The sequence below is a fragment of the Acinonyx jubatus genome, chromosome X, assembly GCF_027475565.1.
Source record: "Acinonyx jubatus isolate Ajub_Pintada_27869175 chromosome X, VMU_Ajub_asm_v1.0, whole genome shotgun sequence".
NCBI lineage: Eukaryota > Metazoa > Chordata > Mammalia > Carnivora > Felidae > Acinonyx > Acinonyx jubatus.
This window is the reverse complement of record NC_069389.1, coordinates 16012479-16038814: the sequence shown is the minus strand read 5'-3', so window position 1 is coordinate 16038814 and position 26336 is coordinate 16012479. Positions and strand designations below refer to the sequence as shown.

General features: G+C 39.3%; 1 protein-coding gene across 1 annotated transcript; it reads left to right on the top strand.

Moving 5' to 3' along the window:
• The first annotated feature begins 4970 nt into the window (after positions 1–4970).
• Positions 4971–24591, top strand: EIF1AX (eukaryotic translation initiation factor 1A X-linked). The gene is made up of 7 exons (XM_015085033.3): positions 4971–5229; positions 11887–11970; positions 14766–14869; positions 15959–16009; positions 19127–19208; positions 21854–21945; positions 24116–24591. The coding sequence occupies exons 1-7, from the start codon at positions 5214–5216 to the stop codon at positions 24119–24121; spliced, it is 435 nt and encodes a 144-aa protein (XP_014940519.1). The 5' UTR covers positions 4971–5213; the 3' UTR covers positions 24122–24591.
• The last annotated feature ends 1745 nt before the right edge of the window (positions 24592–26336 follow it).

Here is a 26336-nt window from a genome sequence, read left to right as displayed (position 1 = left end):
TAAGGGCTTCAACATATGCATTTGGAGGAAGACATAGTAGAGCCCCAAACACAGTTTAGGGACTATCCACTTGGATTAATTTAGGGAGTTAGGTTAAGATGGAGAGCTTCAAGGTCTACTTGGCATTATACAGAGGCAACATGGGAATGTTACTGTATTTGTTTTCTGCTGCTGTAACAAATCACCACAAACATAGTGGCTTAAAACAATGCAAGTTTATTATCTTCCAGTTCTGTAGGTCAGAAGTCAAATATGGGTCTCACTGGGCTAACACCAAGGTGTTGGACAGGCCAAATTCCTTTCTGGAGGCTCCAGGGGAGAATTGTTTCCTTGCCTTTTCCAGTTTTTTAAGGCCACCTGCCTTCCTTGCCTTGTAGCCCCCTTCCTCCATCTTCAAAACTAGCAACAGTGGGTGGAGTCATCTTCACATGAATCTCTCTGACTCCTCTCTTCTGCCTTTTCTTCACTTTTAAGGACTCATGTGATTGACCCCCTCAGTTAATCCAGAATAATCTCCCCATCTCAAGGGGAAGGTCAACTGACTAGCAACATTAATTGCATCTGCAACCTTAATTCCTTTTACCATTGTAGGATAACATATTCAGTTTCCAGGGATCAGGACATGGAGATCTTTGGGGTCCATTAGCCAGCCTACCAAGGTTATCTAGAGAAACATGTGGCTCCTCAGAAAAGCCAGCATGGAGCAGCAGTTTTTGCCATGGTCATTCTTCTGCAGCTTTGTAGATCTGGAAATTTTGTTACTCCACCCTAAAATAATAGAATTGACTGACACTAGCAAAATTAGGTGAAGGAAGTGCAGGGTGCTATAGGAGTATATAGCAGAGTTGCCTAAGGATCAGGGCAGACCTTCTAAGAGAACAATGATTATGCTGCAACATAAAAGGGGAAGGAAGGGTAGAATGGAATGTACAGAGAGAGTAAGAGACAGTCAAGAAAATAAAAAGTTCTGTATGAATGGAATTTAAAACATAAGGAAGATATAAGGTTCAAGAGATAGGAGCCAAATCATTAGAAATAGTATGTTACAGGGGTGCCTGGATGGCTTAGTAGGTTAAATGTTAAGACTCTTGATTTTGGCTCAGATTATGATCTTGCGGTTCATGAGTTCGAGCCCCACATCAGGCTCTGTGCTGACAGCTCAGGGCCTGGATCCTGCTTCAGATTCTGTCTCCCTCTCTCTCTGCCCCTCGCCCACTCACAATATGTCTCTCTCTCTCTCTCAAAAATAAACATTAAAAAAATAGAAATAAATTTAAAAAAAAGAAATAATAAGTCATATTAAGGAATTTGAATTTTATACCTTTGGCTTCTCCCCACGACCCTACCCTGAATCCTAATTCTTTTTTTCCTCTACTACCAGGCTGAACCTCATTGCCCTATAGTTGGTCACGTGAATTTCTACCTCAGAAGCATCCTGAACTTCCTTACATCCTTGCTTTTATACTGTACTTGAGCAGTAACTGGTATTGTTGGGAAAAAACATACAATTTTGCAAATTGCTACCACTGCAAGTTTATGTTTTCTGATCTCAACTAAGCTCTCAGTACCATTTGTCAATTCTTTCATTTCTCCTTGGTCAGATCCATTTTCCCAGTTCTTTTGTTTTTTAATTTTTTTTACATTTATTTATTTTTGAGAGACAGAGAGAGACAGAGCACAGGTGGGGGAGGGGCAGAGAGAGAAGGAGACACAGAATCTGAAGCAGGCTCCAGGCTCTGAGCTGTCAGCACAGAGCCCAGCACGGGGCTCCATCTCACAAACTGTGAGATCATGACCTGAGCTGAAGTCGGACACTTAACTGACTGAGCCACCCAGGCACCCACCAGTTCTTTTTTTTTTTTTTAACAGCTTTATTGATATAATTAAATACTATAAAGTTCACCCATTTAAAGAGTATAATTTATTGTTTTTTAGTAGTTTTACAGAGTTGTGTAACCATTATCATAATGTAATTTTGGAACATTCTCATCATGTCACAAAGAAACCTTATACCCTAGTCCAAGGCAATTGCAGTAGTATCCTGCATGGTGTATTTCTTCCCTTGCCCCTCTACAGTCTGTTCTTCTTTTTTGTTAATGTTTTATTTATTTTTGAGAGAGAGAGAGACAAAGCATGAGCAGGGGAGGGGCAGAGAGACAGGAGACATACAATCCGAAGCAGGCTCCAGGCTCTGAGCTGTCAGCACAGAGCCCAACAAGGGGCTTGAACCCACAAGCCATGAGATCATGACCTGAGCTGAAGTCTAACTGACTGATCCACCCAGGCACCCCTATAGTCTATTCTTAGTAAAGAAGCTGAAGTGATCTGTTCAAAACCTACTGAGGATTATAACAAGTGATCTGGTCTCCTTCCCGCTCTGATTTCATCTGCCCCAACTCCCCCTGGCTTACTGTGTTCTAGCCACACTGGCCTTCTTGAATATGCCAAACATGCTCCTACTCAGGGTCTTTGTCCTTTGCTCAGTACCTGTTTCCCCCTATGATGTCCCTATGTCTAACCTCTTTTCAAGTGATTCTGATGATTAGTCAAATGTGGGAACCATCCTATAATGGAAAAATGAAGCCTGATTTTTTTTCTCTCCTTTGGGGTTTTATACTGAGTAATTGGCAGGGACTTTTGGTTTTTAAATATTTGAACTTTCAGATACTTTGGAGTCTGATTCCTTACCATGTGCTAGGCACAACTGCTAAATTGATACATTATATCAATTTAATTCCCACAGCAACCCAATATGGTAAGTACTATTCCTATACCCAATTTACAGCTGAGACACTGAGACTTATAAATTGGTTAAGTAATTTGTCCATAGTCATAGAGTAATAAATTGCTGCAGAGTTGCATTTGAACCCAGTTCTGACTTCAAAGCCCAAGTCCATAATCATTTGGCCTTGAAGCAAAATTTAAATAAATTTCATAGATATCCTTCATCCTCAATTGTGAATATTGCAAAATATTGCAAATGGAAAGAGAAGCCCAGAACTTTAAGTGCCCATCGTCTTTTAGTTTCCCTGTAAGAAATGTATGTCATTGGTTTCTCATCCTCAGCTCTATTAGTATTTTGGGCTATGCTGTGTTTGGGGGTGGGGGGCCTGTACTGTGCACTGCAGGACGTTTACTAGCATTCCTGGCCTCTGTCCACTAGGTGCCAGCAGCAGCAGCAGCATTCCCCAGTTGTGACAACTAGAAATACTTCAGACATTGTCAAATGTCCCAGGTATAGAACCACCGTTTTCAACAATTAGACTTCATTTCTCTGTCACTGAGGTATGTCCATTTCCCTAGAGAGATAATGCTGAAACCCTAATGTTTGCAGAAAGGTGATTTATTTAGGGGTGCCTGGGTAGTTCAGTTGGTTAGGCATCCGACTTCGGCTCAGGTCATGATCTCATGGGTTGTGAGTTTGAGCCCTTCATCGGGCTCTGTGCTGACAGCTCGGTGCCTGGAGCCTGCTTCAGATTCTGTGTCTCCTCTCTCTCTGCCCCTCCCCTGCTTGTTCTCTTTCTCACTCTCTCTCTCTCTCTCTCTCCCTCTCTCATAAAAATAAATAAACGTTAGAAATTTTTTTGAAATAAAGGTGATTTATTTGAAATAAATTTATTTTTTTAAGTTATTTATTTTGAGAGAGCACACGCACATAAGCAGGAGGGGGGGTGGGCAGCCAGAGAGAAGGAGAGAGAGAGAATCCTAAGCAGGCTGTCCACAGTCAGCACACAGAGCCCGATGTGGGGCTCAAGCTCATGACCTGGGCCAGAATCAAGAGTCAGATACTTAACCGACTGAGCCACCCAGGTGCCCCTAAAATAAGTTTACTTTATAGTGAAGCTATATGTCCTGCATAGTCAGCTGTATTAGTTGGTTGGGATTACTATAACAAAATACCACAAACTGAATATGCCTTAAACAGCAAAAACTTATTTTCTCACAGTGTTAGAGGCTAGATGTCTGAGATGAAGAGGTCTGCACTTTTGGTTTCTTCTGAGGCTCCTCTCCTTGGCTTGTTGACCTTCTCGTTCACATGGTGTTCCCCTCTGTGCCTGTGTCCTAATCTCCTCCTCCTCTTCTTTTTTTTTAAGTTTATTTATTTATTTTGAGAGAGAGAGAGAGAGAGAAAGAATCCCAAGCAGGCTCCCCAGTGTCAGCTCAGAGCTTGAACCCATGAATAGCCAGACCACCCAGGTGCCCCTAATTTCCTTTTCTTATACAGACACCAGTCAATATTGCATTCGGGCCCACCTTAATGAATTTATTTCAACTTAATTACCTCTTTAAAGACCCTACTTCCAAATAGTCACATTCTGAGGTGTTAGGGGCTAAGAATTCAACATATGAAATTTGGGAGGGCACATTTCAGCCCATAACACTGAGTTTGTCTTCTCCCCTCCCTCCCTTCTTGTGTATATTGAGCACCCAGTGTGTGGCAGACATTCTGCTAACTGGTGGGAATAGTAAGCAACAGATGTCTCTGCCTACAGTGAGGTAGGGAAGACAGATATTTATAAAGTAATAACAAGTGTCATGCAGATATTATGCCTGGGTAATGGGAATGACAGGAAAGCCTTGCCCTTCCCCTCAGGCCCCAGACCTGGTCGGGCGGGTGAAAGGGCCAAGTTAAAACTAGCTGTGAGATTAGTTAATGAGTCAGCAGCTCAAACCCAGAGACACGGGTTTGTCACAAAGCAGCAGGGAGGTCTGATGTCAGCCAGCAGCGGGCGCTAACTGAATCCGTCCTTTACTATGACGCCTGGGCCCCGCCCACTCCTTCCGTGACTCCTTCTCCTCCCCGCTCATGGCCCCGCCCCCTGCGTGTTTCTGCGAACTACCGCGAAAGCTTCAAAAGCGCGTCACCCTCCGCCCTAACAATGGGGGGGGGGGGGGGGTCAGTCGGCCACGCCTGCGCCAAAGGGCCGGAGAGGTGGGGGCGGGCCAGCCGGCGTTGGGAGGCGGGGAAAAGTGACGCAAGCAGTCGCGACGCCATTTGCTGCGGCTGAGCGTGGGCGCAGGCGGATCTCGGAAGAAGTCGGTTTCGAGACTCTCCCGCGCACGCGACCCGGCCTAGCTTGCCTGTTTGGTACCGCGCGGTCTCACGCGTCGCCCTTGGGGCCTCTCGGAAGAGTCGCTGCTGCCGCCGCCACCACCACCACCACCACCACTCGGATAGGAGTCGGAAACGCCGGGAGGCCGCCGTCACCGCCATGCCCAAGAATAAAGGTAATGCTGCCTTGGACCCCGGGACCACGACTCCGGTCGGCCCGGTCCTGTCCGCGGCGCCCCGTATTGCCCAGGCCGCAGTGACCTTACACTCCTCTCTGCCTGCAGGCGGCTGGACGATCCACACGCGGTTTGGGGCTTGGGAAAGGAGCTGAGAAGTTACTCTTGTGTACCAGTTTGGTCACATTGGGGTGGAGCCGACGCCATTTTTGTAGGGCCTCCTGCGGGAGAATGTGGGCTTTTGCTCCCGATTCGCGCCAGACTGACCGCGGTGCTTTATGGACCCGTGGGGAGACCTCTCCCGGGCGGCCAGGGTTTCACAAATGGGAGCCTTTGGCCTTCCTGGGCAACGAGAGTTAAGCCCTGAAAGCAGTTCTTAACTTTGAAAGAGTAATGCCTGCTTTAGTGATCAGGTACTCCTGCATGGGTTTCTTAATGAATAGTTGAGTGTTTTTGAGACTACTCCCTCTCCCTTTTTCACAGTGAATGAAACCTTAATGCGTATTTACATATTTAGGGTTCATGTCTAGAGATTTACTCTTCCCCATCCCTTTACGGCGTTTACTTTTTTTTTTTTTTTTGGAACACTTTCATATTTAACCAGGTTTTCTTATTTTTGCTTCAGATCTTGTATATATTGTATTAGGAGTAAAGACCTTTAAGTTTTCTCCATTCTGAGGCTAAACGTCCACAAATTATCAGTCTTGAAGATGTTTATTTGGAATTTCCAAAATGGAAGGCCTAATCTACCTAAAAGCGGAAGAGTCTTAAAGAAATTTTCCCCTTTTTTAGACTTCAGGAGACTTCTGTCTTTTTAAGTATCTTTATAATTTCTCCAAGGAAATTGTGCCAGTAGAAACAGGGAAATCATTGTGTTTCCCTCAGGAGAGGAGCGTATTACACAACCCACGGGAAGTTTCCTTTGGTTATTAATCCTTCAGACCCTTGCCTAGACCCAGGCCTACTTCTGTTCTCTTTTCTACTTCACAGACGGCTCCAGGGATTCTACCTGATTTCCTCTTTGTCTCTGTGGCTACTCATTTTATCCCTTGGGGTACTTGCTTGCAGCTCTGTGCAAGATTTGGTGTGGTTATCTCAAAATGTAGCTTGCATACCCTTTTTGTAGCATTTTACTGTTAATTTTTCTGGGGTAACCTAATGTCTTATTTCCTCTTAGATGGTAATTGGATCACCTCAGTAAGTATCTTATTCTCCCTTTTATTTCTAGTGAGGAGGCTTCCAATTCCCTCACTAGATTGTAAGCTATAATAGACAGTAATGGTATCTGTCTTAATCACATGGAATTGCTAGCACTTGACACTTAGTAGATGCTCAATAAATACTTGTTGGATTAAGTCACCTTTTGTTGACTTCACTCTCGGATGAATAATAATAGGTTCTACGGGAACAGGACTTCTGCATTAAACTTATACATTAAATCACATCTAATTCACTAGCCTCCTTTAAAGTTGTATTCCATTACATGGCAGTAAAATAGAGAGGGGAGTGATCAGGGTATGGTTAGTTCTGATGAATTGGCAAGCAATAGATCATTCTTTATAAATAATATTTGAAGCGTACGAAAAATATAACAATATAGTGAACACCTGGGAATCCATTATTCTGAACTTGAGAAATTAAAACACAGGATCAGTTAAAACCCTTTGTCTCTTCCCCTGTCTTCCTGTTTCTGGAGGTAACCGCCTTTCTGAATTTGGTGTTTATCATTCCATTACATGTAAAACCAATCTGTTACCTTAGAGGAACAGTGCTTTCTAAGACCCCTGGATTTTATAAGATGAGGTTTACTAATGTAGAAATAAATTCATGGGGTTTTTTTTGTTTGTTTGTTTTTCTTTATTGGAAGAGCCAGAAGTCTTCTGAATACAATCTTGGTGGTGATTTCACAAGGATATAAATTGCCATGAACTGTGTGTTGAATGAGTTTTGCTTTGGACTGATTGTTACCAGGTTATTTCCTCTAGAATCCTCTAGATTCTTTTAGCTTATTACCTCAGAAAAAAAGGGTATCCTTTGGTCCACTCATGACGACCATTTGGGGTAAGGTGCTCCCACACTTTGAGGAAGTTACTGCCTTTAATTTTAAAATTGCCCCTCCTTTAGGAATGTATAGACTACCCTTGACGGATTCATTCAAAGAATTGCCCAGCTCTGTATATAATAACTCAGTAAACAAAGCCAGTAAGATCCTTGCCCTAAAGGAGCTTTCACTCTAGTTTGAAGATCTGGCTTGAATGATTAATGGCTTGAAGCCAGAGATAACTTTACTCTTCCTAGGAAAGCAGTTTGGGTTTCCCTGAAGAATGCCTCACATACTGAACTCTAAGGAGTCTGGGTGGGTCAGGATATAGAGGTTCACCTGACAATAGCACAAAGCATTATGAGACTGCCCCTAGGACTCATTAAGTGCACTGGATTCTAGAAGTTAATGTGTCTGTCTTTGCAGTGGCCAGGTGCACATTCATTATTTTGTTTGGACTATGAACCTTTTGCTGCTTCCAGGTTCTTTCCATGAGTTCTTTAGTATCACTACCACTTACAGCCTTTCTCCTACCTTTTGAAAATGGCCATCAATGTGGTTTAGTAGGTTCTGGAATGGGAACAAAATGCTGTGGAGAGAGACCCTAATATGAGGGTCAGGAACAAAAATATCAGGTTTGAGTCTCTTCACCCACACACCCTGAAATAATAAATGAGTTAATTGTCTGATCTTCAGTGAACTCCCTGGTAAACTGGGGATAAATGTTATTACTTCATAGGGTGATTATGACAAGTAAATGGGTGACTTTATCATATAGTGGTTAAGAGTATAGTTAAGTGGGGACATACTGCTCACTTCAAATCCCAGATCTCACTTCATGTGATATCGCCTTGGATAAGTCACTTAACCTTTCGAAGACTATCATCTCTTGTGAAATAAAGACAAAATAGTACCTGTCTCATAGGCATAGTTTGGGCATAGTAACTTAAGGGTAAGTTACTGGGACAGTGAGAAATCTGCTTGGATTGAAGTATAAGATAGTGGAAGGGAAGTATTGAGAGGTAGGCTGGCTTGTTTATAGGTTGAGAGATTTATGTTCCATAAGGTGATCATGTTACCACTAACAGAAACGGGAGTGTTGATTAAGGACCAGCTTTGTAAAGAAAAAATGAGTTTTGAATAAAATCTTGAGCTTGAGATGACAGTAGCCCATTCACTGGACCCATTGTAAATATGAAACCAATGCTTAGTTGAAGTAGAGGGCTGAGATACAAAATTAGCATAGAAGTGATAGGTAAGAGAAAATTTAATTTCCTTAGAAAGTGGGTTAGCAGATGGTGGGACTTTGGAATTAATGAAGCTCCAGAGGAATAGGCATAATGTGGGGTGGGGGCTGGCAAAGATCCAGAATAGTGCAAGTGGTGGTGCACCTGGGTGGCTCAGTTGGTTTAGCATCCGACTCTTGATTTCTGCTCAGGTCATGATCTCACAGTTCATGGGTTTGAGCCCCAGGTGAGCCCCATGGAGCCTGCTTGGGATTGTCTCTTTCTCTCTCTCTCAAAATATATAAACTTTTAAAATAGTGCAAGTGGCCCTCTAAGAAAAAAAGAGAGTCGGGAAATGATCGGTATTATCATTGAAAGTATGAAAACAAAGGGAGAGGGAGAATTACGGGTTTTTTTTAAGGATATCAGGAGATAGAAGAATCTAGAATTCTAAACGGTAGAAGCAAGGTGGAGGTGTTTACATCTTCTGTTCTAACTCCCTCATTTTATGTAGTCTGAGATCCTGAGAAGTTTTTTGTGAAAGCTCCATTCATCCTTTGCTTTTCCCTCCCTCTACATCTGGTCATAATTCTCTTGTTTCCATCTCAGAAATAATTGTTCCTGTTTGTCTCTTCTTTATGGCTAGGTTAGGCCTGCTTCTTGGTACCTGTAATAAGGACAGTAACCTTTTACCAGTTTTCCCACCTAAAGTATCATATACCTTTGCTTTTGGTTGAACTATTTTTTTTTTTAATTTTTGAATAGTAAATACATTCGCAATTCAAATTTCAAAATGTGAAAAGTGCAGTCTCTTTCTAGAACATGTCCTGTTGCCAAACAGTTCTCACAGGTGGTCATTGTTAAGTTTTTTGCATATGCCTTTCCAGAAGTATTTTATGTATATACAAGCAAATAGGAATATGCATTTTTCTTTTTTTACACCAGTGGTAGCCTTCTACTCTTCTTCACCTTGTATTCATTTTTAAATTTACATTTTGAAGAATTTTGAATATATTCATATGTACAAAAGTATACTAGTATAATATACATTTAGGTAGTTACCTCCTGGCTCCAGACACAATTCACAACTAAACTTGCACCAGCACCATCCACACCAAATCAGGATCCAGATTTGGTCTACACCTTGCTATTGGTAGATAATGTATTTTAAGTCTGTTAAAAAATCTTTAAGTTCCCCATCTATCTGATTCTCCCCCCTCTCCCCCATAAGGTATCTAGTGAGGAAAACAGATTGTCTTCCTTTGCCCCCACTGTCTGGATTTTGCTGATTTCATCCCTGTTTTAGAGAGTGCGCTTGCTTGAAAGCAAGGGAGAGGGGCAGAGAAGAGAGAATCTTAAGCAGGCTTCATGCTCAGCACGATCCCACAACCTTAGTGATGAAATTTGAAGTGGGGTTCATGAGCAAAAGGCTAAGAAAGAATTCTTCAGATGTCTTTGTGCAAAAAGGTGATTTTATTATAACACGGGGGACAGGATCCGTGGGCAGAAAGAGCTGTGCTGGGATTGTGAGGAGCGACTGATGATACACTTTTTAAGTTTGTGGAGGCAGTGGGCGGGGGGATAGAGATAGTTTCTAAGGAATTTCTGTATGCTGAAAGCAGAGTCTTATAGAACCCTGAAGATTTAGCTATTGTCAAGATAAGGTTGCATTTAGTTTTGGGTTTTTTTTTTTTTTTTCTTAATGTTTATTTTTGAGAGAGAAAGACAGAGTGTGACTTGGGAAGGGGCAGAGAGAGAGGAAGACACAGAATTCGAAGCAGGCTCAGTCTCTGAGCTGTTTGCACAGAGCCCTATGTGGGGCTTTAACCTATGAACCTGGAGATCATGATCTGAGCCGAAGTTGGATGCTTAATCAGACGCTCAACTGAGCCATTCAGGCGCTCCAGTTGCTTTGGGTGTTTCATATCATGTAAACATTTATCGACATTAAGGCAGCCATAAACTCCTTGTGGAATGTTACATGCTGCAGGTCTCTGGTATCTATCAGAGTGGGCTGTAAGCTGTAAGGGGATTTAATTTAAACTACATTTTTCTGGGGCGCCTGGGTGGCTCAGTCGGTTGTGCGTCCGACTTCAGCTCAGGTCACGATCTCACGGTCCGTGAGTTCGAGCCCCGCGTCGGGCTCTGGGCTGATGATGGCCCAGAGCCTGGAGCCTGCTTCCGATTCTGTGTCTCCCTCTCTCTCTGACCCTCCCCCGTTCATGCTCTGTCTCTGTCTCAAAAATAAATAAACGTTAAAAAAATTTTTTTTTAAATAAACTACATTTTTCTTGCCTTTGTTTCCCTCATCAGTGGTATCATGACCTGAGCCAAAATCAAGAGTTGATGCTCAACTGACTGAGCCACCCAGATGCCCCTGTTTTTTAATGGACTTTGTTTTTAGAGCAGTTTTACATTTGTAGAGAAATGAACAGAAAGTAGAATTCTCATATTCCCCCCCAGCATGTTGTTAACATGAGCCAGTATATGTATTAGTAGGATCTGGCCTTTGATTTCTCCCAACCAGCCCAGCCAAGTCCATAGATTACATTAACATTAAGGTTCATTCCTTATGCTGTATATTGCGTGAGTTTTGGCATATGTATAGTGACATGTATCCACCATTACACTATCATACAGAATAATAATTTCACTGCCCTGAAAACATTCCATTGTGTAGATGTACCACAGTTTATCCATTTGCCTACTGAAGGACATCTTGGTTGCTTCCAAGTTCAGGCAGTAGTAACTTGCTTTTTTAACTTCAAATACTTGGCTCATTGAATCTTTGCTACAGCTATAAGGTAGAATTCAAATTCTGAAGGTAGCCAGAGTTGTTCTCCCTCCACAACAAAATCTGTATATCCCATTCCAGGAGCTGTAACTTGACCCCCTCACCTCCAGTCATCCTAATTGAACTCAGACCTTTCGTGGGGGAGTCTGGTAAAAGGGGTGGGGGACTATTTATTTATTTATTTATTTATTTAGAAATCTATCAGTAACTCATTATAATATCTCCCACCCTGGCCTTTGTGGGCACCTGTGGGAGGGGTTCATTGAGCAGTGTGCTCAACCAGTGGTCATTATGATCTAGGAATTTTGGTCATTGAATGCAGATGTCCTCAGGGATCTTTGTACTTTTATATAATATCTGCTTGCAGTTTGTAGTTTATGACAGAAATAACCCAAAAGGAATTTCCAAGAAGGGTAGGGGAGTAATGCTATGTGTGTGTTTAGTATGATCGGAGATTGTAAATTTAATATGATTGTGTGATCACATTAAGTGAATTTTTAAATGTAAGTGATTTTTTAAAAGCGTGTTGTGAGTCATTTAGTTTCTTTCCTATTTTGCAAATAATTAATGTCTTTTTCTTTCTTTAAAACCATTAGGTAAAGGAGGTAAAAATAGACGCAGAGGTAAGAATGAGAATGAATCTGAAAAGAGAGAGCTGGTGTTTAAAGAAGATGGACAGGGTAAGCGTTTCTATAAGTGAGGGGTTTTTTTTAGTAATAGTTTTCTTTTTTAAAATAGGGAATTTTCAGTTTCTAAACATAAAAGATAAAACTTTGTAATCCTGAGCAATAAAATCATGTGTTCCTCTTTGTCCTCCATTTCTCACCACCACCCCCCCCACCTCTCTAGAGCCCTTCTTTTAGTAATCAATTCTTGGTATGCTCAGTGTGTTGATTGGTGGCATTTTGAAAAAAAAAATTTTTTTTTTAATGTTTATTTATTTTTGAGAGAGACAGAGACAGAATGCGAGTGGGTTAGGGGCAGAGAGAGAGGGAGACACAGAATCCAAAGGAGGCTCCAGGCTCCGAGCTGTCAGCACAGAGCCTGACGCGGAACTTGAACTCACAAGCTGTGAGATCATGACCTGAGCCGAAGTCCGACACTCAACAGACTGAGCCACCCAGGCACCCCTATTGGTAGCATTTTTATAAACCTCTAGGTTTCATTGTTTTGCATGAATATTCATAACTAATAAAGAATTGTACAGTTCAAAAAGAACTAAGCCTCAAAAGCTATAGTTAACAATTCCATGATTTCATAGATTTTTTTTTTTCTTAAGTAGGCTCCATTCCCAGCATGGAGTCCCAACGCGGAGCTTAAATTCACAACCCTGAGATCAAGAGTCAGACACTTAACTGACTGGGCCACCCAGTAAATGGTGCTACATAGTATTTTCATCGGACAGTGGATTTTTAAGGGATGAGTTAGAGGCTTTGGCCTCATTTCTCCAGTACTATTAGCATATAATTTCAGAAAACAGAATACAATAAAACCAAACAATTGACCTTTCCAAACTAAGATACATAACACTGGTTTCCCATATTTTTGAGCAATTTCTTTCTTTCTTTTTTTTTTTTTTTTTTTTTTAATGTTTATTTATTTTGAGAGAGAGGAGAAAGCATGAGCCAGGGGAGGGGCAGAGAGAGGGAAAAGAGAGAATCCCAAGTAGGCTCCGTGTTGTCAGTTCAGAGCCCCATGCAGGGCTCAGTATCACAAACCATGACATCATTACCTGAGCCAAAATCAAGAGTCAGATGCTTAACCGACTGAGCCACCCAGGTGCCCCACAACCCTTGAGCAACTTCAAAAGCTGCTTCGGAAAAATTGCAGTATTAATGCAATGAACTCCCTTAAACCCTTCATGTGTGTATATTTCCTGAACCATTTTAAAGTTAGTTGCAGGCTTCATGATACTTTTACCTTATTGTGTTTAAGTATATTCTCTTACATAATCACAATAGAATTATCACGCTCAGATAATTTAGCATGAATACATTATATACGTAGTATGTAATCTATTTTTGAAGTTGTCTAGTTATTGCAATAATTTCCAGCATATTTTAACAAAGAACTTTATTCGATTATCCTTTTATAGAACTTTGATGAATTTGTTCATGGCTGTGTATATATAAGCCACTAAAAATGAAACACATATTATGGCTAAAAGACATTTCAGTTTCTTAGCCTTTCTGATTCTTCCCTGCATTAATAGTTGATTTTACTGTGACCATCGCTTTTTCATTTTCCCCACTTTGGAAGACAGACTGCCTTTGAGTTGGCCTACCATGTTGAGGCTCTAGGTTCACTGTAGTCTGAGCAACTGACTTCAGCGTGTCAGCCCCACAGTTGAGCCTTTCAAAGTTAAGTCTCAGTGTATTTACAAATCAGTGGATATTCTCTGTAGGAGTCAGTCTTATGCACAACTTGAGTAATCTCAAGGTTCTGAAGCAATACCCTCCCTTGCCCCCTAGTCAAGGCCCCTTTGCAAGCTAATGAATGCTCATCATCCCCTCAGTTTTCCAAGTGGCAGTAAAACTGCATGACTTCCTGGGTTTCCTTTTGGGAAGGTTTGATTAAAAGTTTGGCATTTTGCCTAAGTATCTTTCTGGCTTCACAAAAACTTTAGAATAATCCCTAATAATGAAATCTAATTTCACAAAGACATTACTAACGTTAAAGCTACTTTTTATGTGTCACATATACCAAAAATTATGTTGGGATTAGCTTCTGAAGGTTTTGAGGGAAAGGAGATCCAAAATTGGGAGAGGATCCTAGTGTGAGAGATTGATGGGGTGTGATGTACATTTTGGGACACGCCACCTTGATCTCCAAAAGTAAAGCATACAGTTAAGGGGTGCCTGGCTGGCTCAGTCCAAAGAACCTGTGACTCTTGATTTTGGTCATGAGTTTGAGGCCCATGTGGGATGTAGAGATTATTTAAATAAATAAAACTTTAAAAAGTAAAGCATACAGTTTAGAAGACCAGAGTCATTCTACTTACCCAAAATCAGTAGATAATTAAAGCATTTCTGATAGTAAAGACAGTTTACCATAGAAATGGCATTATGGAATCTAGATTCTGGTTCTGCCATTGGGTTGGTTTATCACTCCCTTGTATTTATTTTACTACACATTTATTCCTAACCAATATACCTATGTGTTCTAGTCAATTTTTTTTTAATTTTTTTAATGTTTTATTTATTTTTGAGAGAGAGACAAAACGGGAGCAGGGGAGGGGCAGAGAGGGAGGGAGACCCAGAATCCAAAGCAGGCTCCAGGCTTTGTTAACACAGTGCCCAACACGGAGCTTGAACCCACGGACTGTGAGATCATGACCTAAGCCAAAGTCGGATGCTCAACCGACTGAGCCACCCAGGTGCCCCTGTGTTCTCATCCATTTTATGTGGATTTTTAAGTTGCTGTTGTATGAAAAGTTCAACAGTATCCCATACACTTTTCTTTTCTCTCCCCCAAGAATATGCTCAAGTAATCAAAATGTTGGGAAATGGACGATTAGAAGCCATGTGTTTTGATGGTGTAAAGAGGTTATGTCACATCAGAGGGAAATTGAGGAAAAAGGTAGGTGTGGAGATTTGTTTTACTTTAAAATTATGATTAATGGGGGGAAATGGCTCTATAGTTTTTATGGGTCAAGGACCTCATTTTTGTAAATTACTCAAAGATTTCAGTAGAACAGTGATATACTATGATAAATCAAAACAGCAAACTCCATGATGATAACTTTATACGGATTCCATTTAAAGACGCATTTACGTCACCTATGTTGTTAGGCCCAAAATGTTTAACCTGAACCTAGTCATGAAGAATCAATCATCAAATCCAAATTAAGGGAGACTGTAAAACAAATGTCCAGACCCTTACTACAAGGTTAGTGACCTTAAAGTTGGGGGAAATGGGCAGCAGAGGCAAGAGGGCTGAGGGTGAGAACTATTCCAGTTGAATGGAGATTAAAGAGACCTAATGGTTAAATGGGGTAGGTGGCCCATGTATGGATTCTGATTTGAGGGTGGGGGAAATCTTTGTAAAACATGTTAAGAAAATTTCAATATGAATTACATTAAGTGTTATGGTGATACTAAATTTCTGGAATTGTGATGCTGGATGGGCTTCCTTGGAAAGTAATGATTAATTTCCCATCATAGTGGGTGTTAAGGCCAATTTATTAGTCAAGTTGGGTAAAAGTCCCTCTGACTCTGATTTTATGGGTTATTTTAAGGAGGTTTGCCAGCTTTGTGTATGTGGGCTGGTGGAAGGAAGGGAGGGAAGGAGAAAAAAGCACATTTCTAACTTTATATTCTCACATATAATGGATAGATAACTAACCACCTGGAGTAATTCACTATTACAAATTACTAAATTTCTAATCATTCTTCTGGAATTAATGAACTCATTTAGTTAAATAAGATCATTCTGTGTGTGTGTGTGTGTGTGTGTGTGTGTGTGTGTGTGTGTTTTAACATTCCAAATTCCAGATTTGAAACATGCTCACCTGCTTAATAAAGTTTTTTGGATTTTTTTTTTTTTCCTAATTCTGAATCTAGGTACTTCACCCACAGTTGGGTGAATAGTATTTTATGGAAAGACTGACCGAGTGTTGCTTTGATTCTATATTTTTAAATGTAACATACAGTGACTTTTCTTTCTTAGGTTTGGATAAATACCTCAGACATTATATTGGTTGGTCTCCGAGACTACCAGGTAAAAAATAATAATAATTTTTTTCATCATTCACTTGATTGTATTTATGAGCCATTAATTCTTAGAACTTAAGTCATGACTGTTTTTGCCCAGTTCCACCTCTTCATGCTCTTGACTGTTGTGTTGACAAACATTTCTTAAGGGCTAGTTATGTTTTCAATATTGTGCCTAGTACACTAGTCATCATGGTTCCCAAATGGCCAGTCTCTGGAGTCCACATTTTCACTGTGGAAAAAATAATAGGCAGTGTGAATTTTCCATCAAGCTATAAATGGTCCTTTTTCCCTTTTTGATATTTAAAAAGTTCCCTTTATTGGAATGAATGATGTTATATAGTTGTGGTGTTGTTCGTGTTCTTATTTGTTAAAGTAAAAATGTAATATTAGGGTGGGCCTCACATGCCAGTTTTTCTTTTCTTTCTTTCTTTCTTTTTTTTTTTTAATGCGTACATACTGAAATCAAAATATGGAAACTGCTGCTGTAGTATATATAGCTGAATGAGTCAAACTCCCATCCCCAAAAATACTTATGGCTTGGTAGTGAAGAGAATAAGGCACACAAGTAATTACAGTACAAACTATGATAGAAGTGTGTGCTCTAAATTTGGATGAGCACTTAGGAGAGAAAATGATAGTTGCCCTTCATGATCTCAACCTGGAGACTGCTCATTGTGGGTCTGTGCAATCCATTTGGTTTCCACCTGTTAGAACTCATCACCATGTATTTAATCATGTTGTGAGTGATGTTTCTATTCTTATAACCTTGATCGTACTTTAATTTTTTAAAATATATATTCCAGAATAAAGAATTAAAATCTTTATTATAAATCAGTGGTTCTCAACCGTGAGTGAATTTGTTTCCTCCGGGGAACATTTGGCACTGCCTGGAGACATTTCTTGTTACAACTTGCTGGCCAGGGGGAGGGAGACAGTACTCTTGGCATATAGTAGATAGAGACCAGGGGTGATGCTAAACATCCTCCATTGCACAGAACAGCCCCTACAACAAAGCATTATCCAGCCTAAAATATCAATAGTGCTGAGGTTGGAAAATCCTGCTTTAATTAATACCATTTTATTTTTTTTACATATTTAAAAAAATTTTTTTAATGTTTATTTGTTTTGAGAGCGAGAGAGCACATGTGCATGCTAGCAGGGAAGGGGCAGAAAGAGAATCCCAAGTAGGCTGTGCGCTATTAGCACAGAACCTAATATGGGGCTCGATCCCACAAACTGTGAGATCTCAACCTGAGCCGAAATCAAGAGACACTTATCCAACTGAGCCACCCAAGCACCCCAGTTAATACCATTTTAATGTCCATTTTCTTTTGATTTTAAAATAACCCCAGAAGTAGGAAGAATAATTCTCTCTTTGACAGATGAGGAAACCAAGGTTCAGAAAGATGTAACATTCTGACTATAAAATGACAGTCAAGACCAACTTTTCTGATTCTTAATCTCCCACAAGCCACCTGTCTGCTCCTGCCACTTAAAAGGGTGGTCGGGGAACCAGTAGCATCAGTGGCTTTTGGGAACTTGTTAGAAATGCAGGGTTTTGGACCCCACCCCAGTCCTCCTAAATCAGAATATGCCTTTTAACAATTTCCCTCTGAGCTTCTATACACAGCTGAAGAAGTGCTGGTTTGAATCACACTGCCCTTGCATCACTGATCATTTTTGTAGCCATTTGGACCTACTTTTAGGTTCAAAGAACTTTTAGAAGTTGAAATAATAAACTTGAACACTTTTTCCTTAACTAAGATTCTTTTCAAATGGGAAAGTGTGAACATTCTAAGGCAGTAGGTGTTTGTCGTGGACTCTAGGTCTAAAGTTCTCTTTTAGACTAGCAAAAGAGCAGACGCAGGATTAAAACGAGATGGCTAATGTCCACGAAAAAGACAAGAGCCCCAAATAAGGGTCCTTGCCCCATATTTATTTAGATCATAAGGCTTGCAAACGTGATGGGCATGTACAAGGAGACAAAGAAACTAGGAACATTAACTTGACGTGAGGGGGAAAGGGGATTTTGAAGATATACAATGTTTGGGGTTTGGGGTCAATACAAAACAAAATCCAGGCACAGGGCAGATGGGTAGATGGTTGTTAACAGCAGACAGGAGGCGCCTCCGCACCTGTTTATCTTTGCTGGCCTAGGGGATGAGACGGAAGGGGAATAACCTCAGGGTTAACAAGACACCTTTTCTTTTTGTTAACCATCTCAGCTCTGGGCTGCTTTGCCTGAGGTGCAGCTCTCCACAGTTCAATTCACCAATTTACCTAACCTGGCCCTATTCTCCTATGAAAGCAGTTTTCTGCTATAGTACTAAATTTGGGGTGCTTTCACCCTAAATATCTTGTTATTCCTATGTATTGGGCACCTTTGCACCGTTTCTATTTCAGGCCTTTGCCTCTTTCTATTTTGGGGGGCTCAGCACCCCCTCCCTGTTTTGTGGACCTTTGCACCCCCCCTATTCTTGGAGTGCCAATCTGGTTTACCCAAACTCGGGTGTGAGCATTTTATTGACTTTGTATTTCTTTATGCCTTATTAACCCATTGGTGTAAGCCCGGGGGATTCCTAAGCTTGTCCCCCGCAGGTGTTGATATATTTGCATCAGAAACACTTGAAGAGCTTTAGAAAATACAAATTCTTGAGCTTCATTCCACATCTACTAATCTGTTTTCTGGAGATGTAAAAGCTCCACTGGAGATTCTAATCAGTTCATATTCTAAGAACCATTGATTCAAGGAAAGGTATGTCAATTTCCTTAGGTCATTACAACAGTCTCAGTGTTTTAATTAGCCTGTTTAATCATCCTGTAAAAAGATTGGGTTGGCACAGTTCTGCATGTTTTTTAGAGGGTAGGAGAAAAGTATTATTTTATATTTTTGTTTTAATACTTAATTAAAATTTTAATTCCAGTATAATTAATAATATAGTCATTCAGCAATTCCATACATGATCCTGTGCTCTTCACAACAAGTACACTGGGGAGGAGGAAACTGAAATGTGAAAAAAGTTTATAAAGATGTGAGATTTAATTTTTTATCCAGTTTGAAAGTAATTTATGAAATAATATTTTGGCATAATCAGTTCTAAAAGTTACTTGTCTCTTTCAGGATAATAAAGCTGATGTAATCTTAAAATACAATGCAGATGAAGCTAGAAGTCTAAAGGCGTATGGCGAGCTTCCAGAGCATGGTAATGTCTGAGTTGTTTTATTAACCTGTCATATGGTGTTAGTATTTGGTGTTACTAGGTGAAGAAATTTTGTTAGAATTTTGTGGATTTTGCATATTACTTCAGTGCTTGCATGATTTAAGTATGCATGCTTATACTTCATAATACTGGATACATTAAGAAAAAAAGTAACTTATATCCCTAATAACTACACTCCTGGTGTAGACTTTATAAACTCTGAACGTTTGCATAATACCAATCCAAAGAATAATACTGTTACAGTATTTATTTCACAATAACCTTCTCAAGAGATTGTTAGTATTCATCTACTTTAAATACGAAGCAGTGATTGTAATTAGCTACTGTTGTTGATTTTTACAAAGTCAGTTTTCAGTTCTTATCCTAGGTATCATAGGATTCCATTGGATTTTTTAAAACCAACATTGTCACCAATAAAAAGTTACGCATTCTCATGTGGGAAACTTGAACAAAAATAAGTCCCTCATAGCCCCACCAAAGGGGCAGTGTACTTTACATACTATATTGTAAGGCTACATTTTTCACTTGGTGTTTTTGTTTCGTTGTGTGTTGTTTTTTGTGTTTGTTTTATCTCTGTTGGAGATTATTAGAAAAACAATATGATTTTACTTAAGCATGAAAATTCTGCTGAAATTCTATACTTGACATTTTCAATCTAGTATGTCTGGGAATAGGACTAGCATGTCCTGGTTCATTTTCTTGCTTAGGGGTAATCATGATTTGACTAAATTTTCTGATTGGTGAATCTGTTTGGTGAGTGGTAAATTGTTAGCCTGTGCTCTGACCTTTTTTTTGAAGCATAGTTGTAAGTTGTAATGGCTTTAGAATTTGTGTGACTGAAGCCTGCCTTACTAAAAATACCTTTGTAAAATAAATAGTCAGGGCTACATCAAACTAAAAAGCTTTGCACGGCAATGGAAACCAACAAAACAAAGAAACAACCTATTGAATGGGAGAAGATACTTGCAAATGATACGTCTGATGAAGGGTTAATATCCAAAATACATAAAGAACTTCTACCATTTAACACCCCAAACACCCCCCAAATAATCCATTAAAAATGGGCAGAGGGACTGAATAAACACTTTATTTCTTCAATAACTTTTTTTTTCTGAATAAACACTTTACACAGAAGACGTACAAATGGCCAATAGACATGAAAGGATGCTCAGCATCACTTATCATCAGGGAAATGCAAATCAAAACCACAGTGAGATATCCCCTTATACCAGTCAGGGTGGCTAGTATCAAAAAGACGAAATAACAAGTGTTGGCGAAGATGGGGAGAAAAAGGAACTTTTGTGCAGCGTTGGAATGTGAAAATTAAATGAACAAACAAGGGAAACAGACTCCTAAATATAGAGAACAAACTAGTGGTTGCTGGGGGGTTGGGGGAATAGGCGAAATAGGTGAAGAGGATTAAGAAGTACAAACTTCTAGTTCTAAAGTAAGATGAAAAGTAGCATAGGGAATATAGTCAATTATGTAATAACTTTGGTGACAGAACATAACTATACTTGTCGTGGTGAGCATACCATAGTGTATATAATTGTCAAATCAACTATGTTGTGCACTTGAAACTAATACATTTGTCAAGTATTAAATTAGAAAAGAAATTTTAACATTTATTTTGAGAAAGAAAACAGGAGGGGCAGAGAGGAGGAGAGAGAGAATCTGACATGGGACTTGAGTTCACAAACCATGAGATCATGAGCTCAGCTGAAATTGAGTCAGACGCTTACTCACTGAGCCACCCAAGTGCCCCTGAATTGGATTTTTTTTTTTTAACATTTGCTTATTTTTGAGAGAGTGGATGAGCAAGCAGGGGAGGGGAAGAGAGAAACCCAAGCAGGCTCCGCACTGTCAGCATGGAGCCCTCTGTGGGCTCGATCTCATAAACTGTGACAGTATGACTTGAGCTGAAATCAAGAGCCGGATGCTTAACTGACTGCGCCACACAGGTGCCCCTGAATTAAAAATACCTTTGTTAGAGGTGCCTAGGTGGCTCAGTTGGCTGAGTGTCCAACTCTTAATCTTGGCTTAGGTCTTGGTCTCACAGGCGTGAGTTCGAGCCCTGCATTGGGCTCCGCACTGGGCATAAAGCTGACTTAAAAAAAAAAATCTGCAAACAAAATTAGAACTCATACTTTCCATCTTGGCTTAGCAGTGACCTTGAGATTTTGTTGTATAAAATTCTATATAGTAGGGCTGTTAGGTAGAAGTTAGGAGGATCTTTCTTATAACAAAACTTAAAATTTAAGGTGGACTCCTAAGAGTCTCTTTTCATAATTCAACAGACCACTTCTTTTTCCTGTTTTTTTTTTTTTTTTAATTTTTTTTAGTGTTTATTTATTTTTGGGAGAGAGAGACAGAGCATGAGCAGGGGAGGGGCAGAGAGAGAGAGGGAGACACACAATCCAAAGCACGCTCCAGGCTCTGAGCTGTCAGCACAGAGCCCGATGTGGGACTCAAACCCACAAGCTGTGTGAGATCATGACCTGAGCCGAAGTTGGACGCTCAACTGACTGAGCCACCTAGGCACCCCAGCAGACCACTTCTTTTAGTGGACAGTTACTCATTTTAATATCATCTTGGTTATATGAGTGCATTTGTTATTGTTTCTTTAGCTAAAATCAATGAAACGGATACATTTGGTCCTGGAGATGATGACGAGATTCAGTTCGATGACATTGGAGACGATGATGAAGACATTGATGATGTAAGTAGATGCACCTTACATTTTTCAACTTTTGTTTCTGAATTATCTACAGAGAAACTAGCTCTTTGTCCTATCTTTGTTTAATCTAAGAATGTTGAATACTTAGGATATATTTCAAGATTTGTCCATGAATTAAAATGTTCATTATTTATCAGACAGTTAGTCAAACTGTTTATACTTTGAGGATTCTTACAATCTTTTTCACCATTTCTTCCAGAAAAGATCAATATCTTCTTTGGCAACCTGAATGCTAGGCATTGCAGTCATAACTTGTTTGAGTGTTTAAAGAGATAGCTATTATGAAATTTAGGAGACAGTTGAAAGAAATACAAGATCTTCTCAAAGAAACATGCCTACTCAATTGAAATACTAGTACGTTAAAAGAAGAGTCTTGTTTGAACAGCTTGATATGAAGCATTGGAATTACAACATATATTAAAAATCTTGTTAAAATTGAGACCATTTGTCAGTACACTATTTTATCCATTGGATATGCACTGTTGGCAAACTCTTGGTTTGGAGTTGGTTTATTTGAGGAGAATGTACTGTTTTGCTAACAGTAAAAGTTAGTTGCTGACTAAGACTGCAACAGAATTACCAGAGCCTTTCAGAACTACAAAGGCTGGTCTTGGGGAAGTCTGAGTTAGGCATCACAAGTGGTACCCACTAGCAAGATTCTGTAATTAACATTTTCCTATAGTTGATTTATCCCATATCTCTTATCTTTATTTGTCCATCAATCTATCTTATATTTTGATGCGTCTTCAGACCATTACGAATGCTCGTGGTGAATTAAAATTTGAGTACATATTTTCAATGTGTATATGTGTTTATGAATTTTTATATAAATACATCATACTTTTTTTCAATGTTCTTCCCTTTGGAGATCCTGAGCCAGAGAATTCTAGTGACTAAATTGTTAATGATACTTTGATAGTAGATTTAATTATTATATTATTTATTACTTAATGATTATTATTGATTTATTGATATTATTATTTAATGATTATATACAAGAACCTGACATGGAATTGTGTTGTAAATTAAGGGGTGATATAAACATTTTTAGAGCTGGGGTAGAAGGCATTTTTGGAAATTAACCTAAGCAGAGAACACATTTGAATATGAAACCACATACACAGAGGTGTTAGGATGAGGATCTAGTAAACAAGGTTAAGACTTTCTAAGAAAAAAATTTCTGAATCTATGCCAGTGATTCCTTGGAACTGGACTCTGTAGTCCGGCAGGGAAAGAGATGCTAAAGACAGTGGATACTAAAGGAATTGGAGTTTCCCTGAACATTTGCAAAGGCAAGGGTTGCCTTTTTTATCACCTGAGAACCCTATTTTTCAAGACATTTCTCCAGATGGTATATAGGTATGCTAGCCTTCTTTCCTATAACCAGATTGAGAGAATTTGCTGTCACACTTGTACCTTTCTTAAAGAAATAACATTCCTAGGGGTGCCTGGGTGGCTGAGTCTTTTAAGCTCCTGACTTCATCTCAGGTCATGATCCCATGGTTTGTAGGTTCAAGCCCCGCCTCAGGCTCTGCACTGACAGCTCAGAGCCTGGAGCCTGCTTCAGATTCTGTGTTTCCCTCTCTCTCTCTCTGCCCCTTCCCCGCTCACGCTGTCTCTCAAATAAACATTAAAAGAAAGAAATAGTACTCCTGCATATCTGCTCCCCCCCAGAATAAAAAAAATCTCTCATCACCAGCACAAAAGAGAGACACTAAACTTTATTAAGAATATTATTAAAAATATTTTGTATACGGGGTGCCTGGGTGGCTCAGTTGGTTAAGCATCTGACTTAACTCAGGTCATGATCTCGCAGTTTGTGGGTTCGAGCCCCACGTCGGGCTCGGTGCTGACAGCTCAGAGCCTGGAGCCTGCTTCACATTCTGTCTCTCTCTCTGTCCCTACCCTGCTCACACTCTGTATCAAAAATAAATACACATTTAAAAAAATTTTTTTTAAAAACATCTTGTATAGCATAACATTCTGAAGGAAGTTGTAAAGATTTACTGGCAACAAACTATAATTGAGAAAAACCTGGTGTAGAGAATTTCCTCTTCAAAGATATCCTTAGGGGGTGCAGGGCTCCCTTATGTGGTAGACTTCTGGAATATAAGAATTCTTTCATTTGATCTGATGTTCTTTTCCCTTCCAGATCTAAATTGAATTCAACATTTTACATTCCAATTTCTCTGAGGATTGTTCCAACAATTTGGATTTTGGCTGTGACCTGTTAAAGAAGATTAAAATTTATTAGCATGAGTGCAATTTGTTAAGGCAGACTGATTTGTTTCTAAGGTATTTCTTGAAAAACCGGTAATGCCGAATTCTCTTACATGAAATGTTAAGCCCCCTTTGTTCTTTTGATGTATTGGAGCTTATAGGTAAAAGACTACATCTACTATTTTTTAAGAAGAGGAGAAAAATGCATTACTGCCTTTCCTACTTTGACCACTTCCAGTTAGTAAATGAATGTTCCAAATAAACCATTTACCATACATTCATTATGGATCATGATTAAGCCCTAACTTTGACTAGCCTGTTGACCGTACATTGACTTTCTGTATATTCCAGTTACTTAGATGTTCCCTTGAGATTTTGATACAATTTAAAAGAGACAGAAATCTGCATTTGAATTAAAAAATGATTAGGTCAGTTTTTCATATTTAAGTAGCATGTGGCTATTTTTGTACTAATTTTGATATCACTTATGTTCTTTCATAACCTTATTTTGCCACTATAAACATATCAACAAAAAAGCATTTACAAAATGCAGGTTTTAGGACCTGGGTTTTAATAGCAGTTTTTAATTTGTAAGGTTAGTAGTTACAGGAGTCAAACAGTAGGTGGCACCTAGTCATCTTAACATTGAAATATTGCTATAGTTGTCCATTTTTTTTTCTTACTATGCTTAGGAAATTTCCCAAACAAGAAAAGATTGTTTTGATCATGTGCATGTATGTAGAAAATTTTTAAAGAACAAAACTATTGTTAAAAGTGTCATTTTATTTCAGAAGTCATACACATAAGCTGCAATTTTGAGTGCTTTGTAAACACTTAAAGTATGTATAAATGAAAATTTAATTTCCTAACAACTGTATAATTAAGCTTTTTTCAAACCATCCCTAAGCTGGTAAAAAAAAAAAAAAGGGAGCGAATAACAATTTATTGAAAAGATGGTTTCTCATTTCTGAATGGAAGAGCTACAGCTGAGAAATACAATAAAGACAATGTCATGCTGCAGAGTATATTATACCCTTACTTTGTGTTTAGGATGTATTTTATTGTGTGTAAAGATTTGTTTTCTTGTATATTATTGGGAATTTGGATTTTCTCTTATTTAGTTTTTTTGTTCTCAACTTGACTAAGATGAAATTAAGGGCTGGGCTATTTATTGGCTAGCTACATTGAAATCTTCTGCAACTTCACAAGAAGAGATCCATCATTTAGGCTGTGAAACGTTTATTCTCCTGGTCTCCAGAGATGTTTTCAATGATGAAAAGTTCTACCAAGGGAGAGAAACCTTCATGTGGCTTCAAAAAAATAAGCGTATCTTCTCCAATCTCATGCTTATTCCTAAGTGTGCAAGCACTGGAATCAAAATCTGAGGTACTAGAAAACATTAAATCAAAGAATAGAAATGAGTGGATAGTTGCGATTCATGTTTCTTATTCTTTGGAGTTCTGAACACTTACCCAGATGGAATGCATCTGAGACCATGGGCTGGTTTTTAATACTTAAAGAAACTAGCCTTGAAGAATTGACTTAGTGATTGTCTTCATCAAAACCTAAACTTCCAAAGATATTTAGGCCTCTGTACAAAAAAGTGTTTTGCTAAATTTGTGGTATATATAGATCCTTCTGTGTTATTTTACCAAGAATGTAGTAACTCTGCCTCTGTGGTAGTTCATGGTAGGGATGGTACAACTCACATTTTTTCTGCTTACCTCCTCTAGCAAATATGATTTGTCTCAAGTTTCTTGAATTACAACTATGGCCCCCATTCATGTGTTTTTTTAGTGATTTTTTTTTTCCTTGCCTAGGTAATAACAGCTCAATCTAGTGCCATTGCATCCTGGAAAATCTCATACCCTAATGATTATTAAGTGGTTGGTAAAGTTGTAGGTCATATGCAACACTGCTTGGCAGAAGTGTTTTACTAACTTGTCTTTAATGTGATATTTGTATAGATTTACTGATTTATTTCAAATGAGGAATGGGAGTGGTCCTTAGTTTTTTAGCATCTGTGTGTATGTTGTTGAGTTTTTTTGTTTGGTTGGTTTTTGGTTTGTGTTTTGTATTTTTTGGTTATACTCCTTGATTCCCATTAACACAATGCTATAGGGTATGCCCTAAAAGAAAATAAAATGTTTGAA

Coding starts and splice junctions, on each gene's coding strand:
- EIF1AX (XM_015085033.3), top strand. Junction 16,010..19,126: donor TTGGTCTCCGAGACTACCAG/GTAAAAAATAAT, acceptor TGTCTCTTTCAG/GATAATAAAGCTGATGTAAT. Junction 19,209..21,853: donor TGGCGAGCTTCCAGAGCATG/GTAATGTCTGAG, acceptor TTGTTTCTTTAG/CTAAAATCAATGAAACGGAT.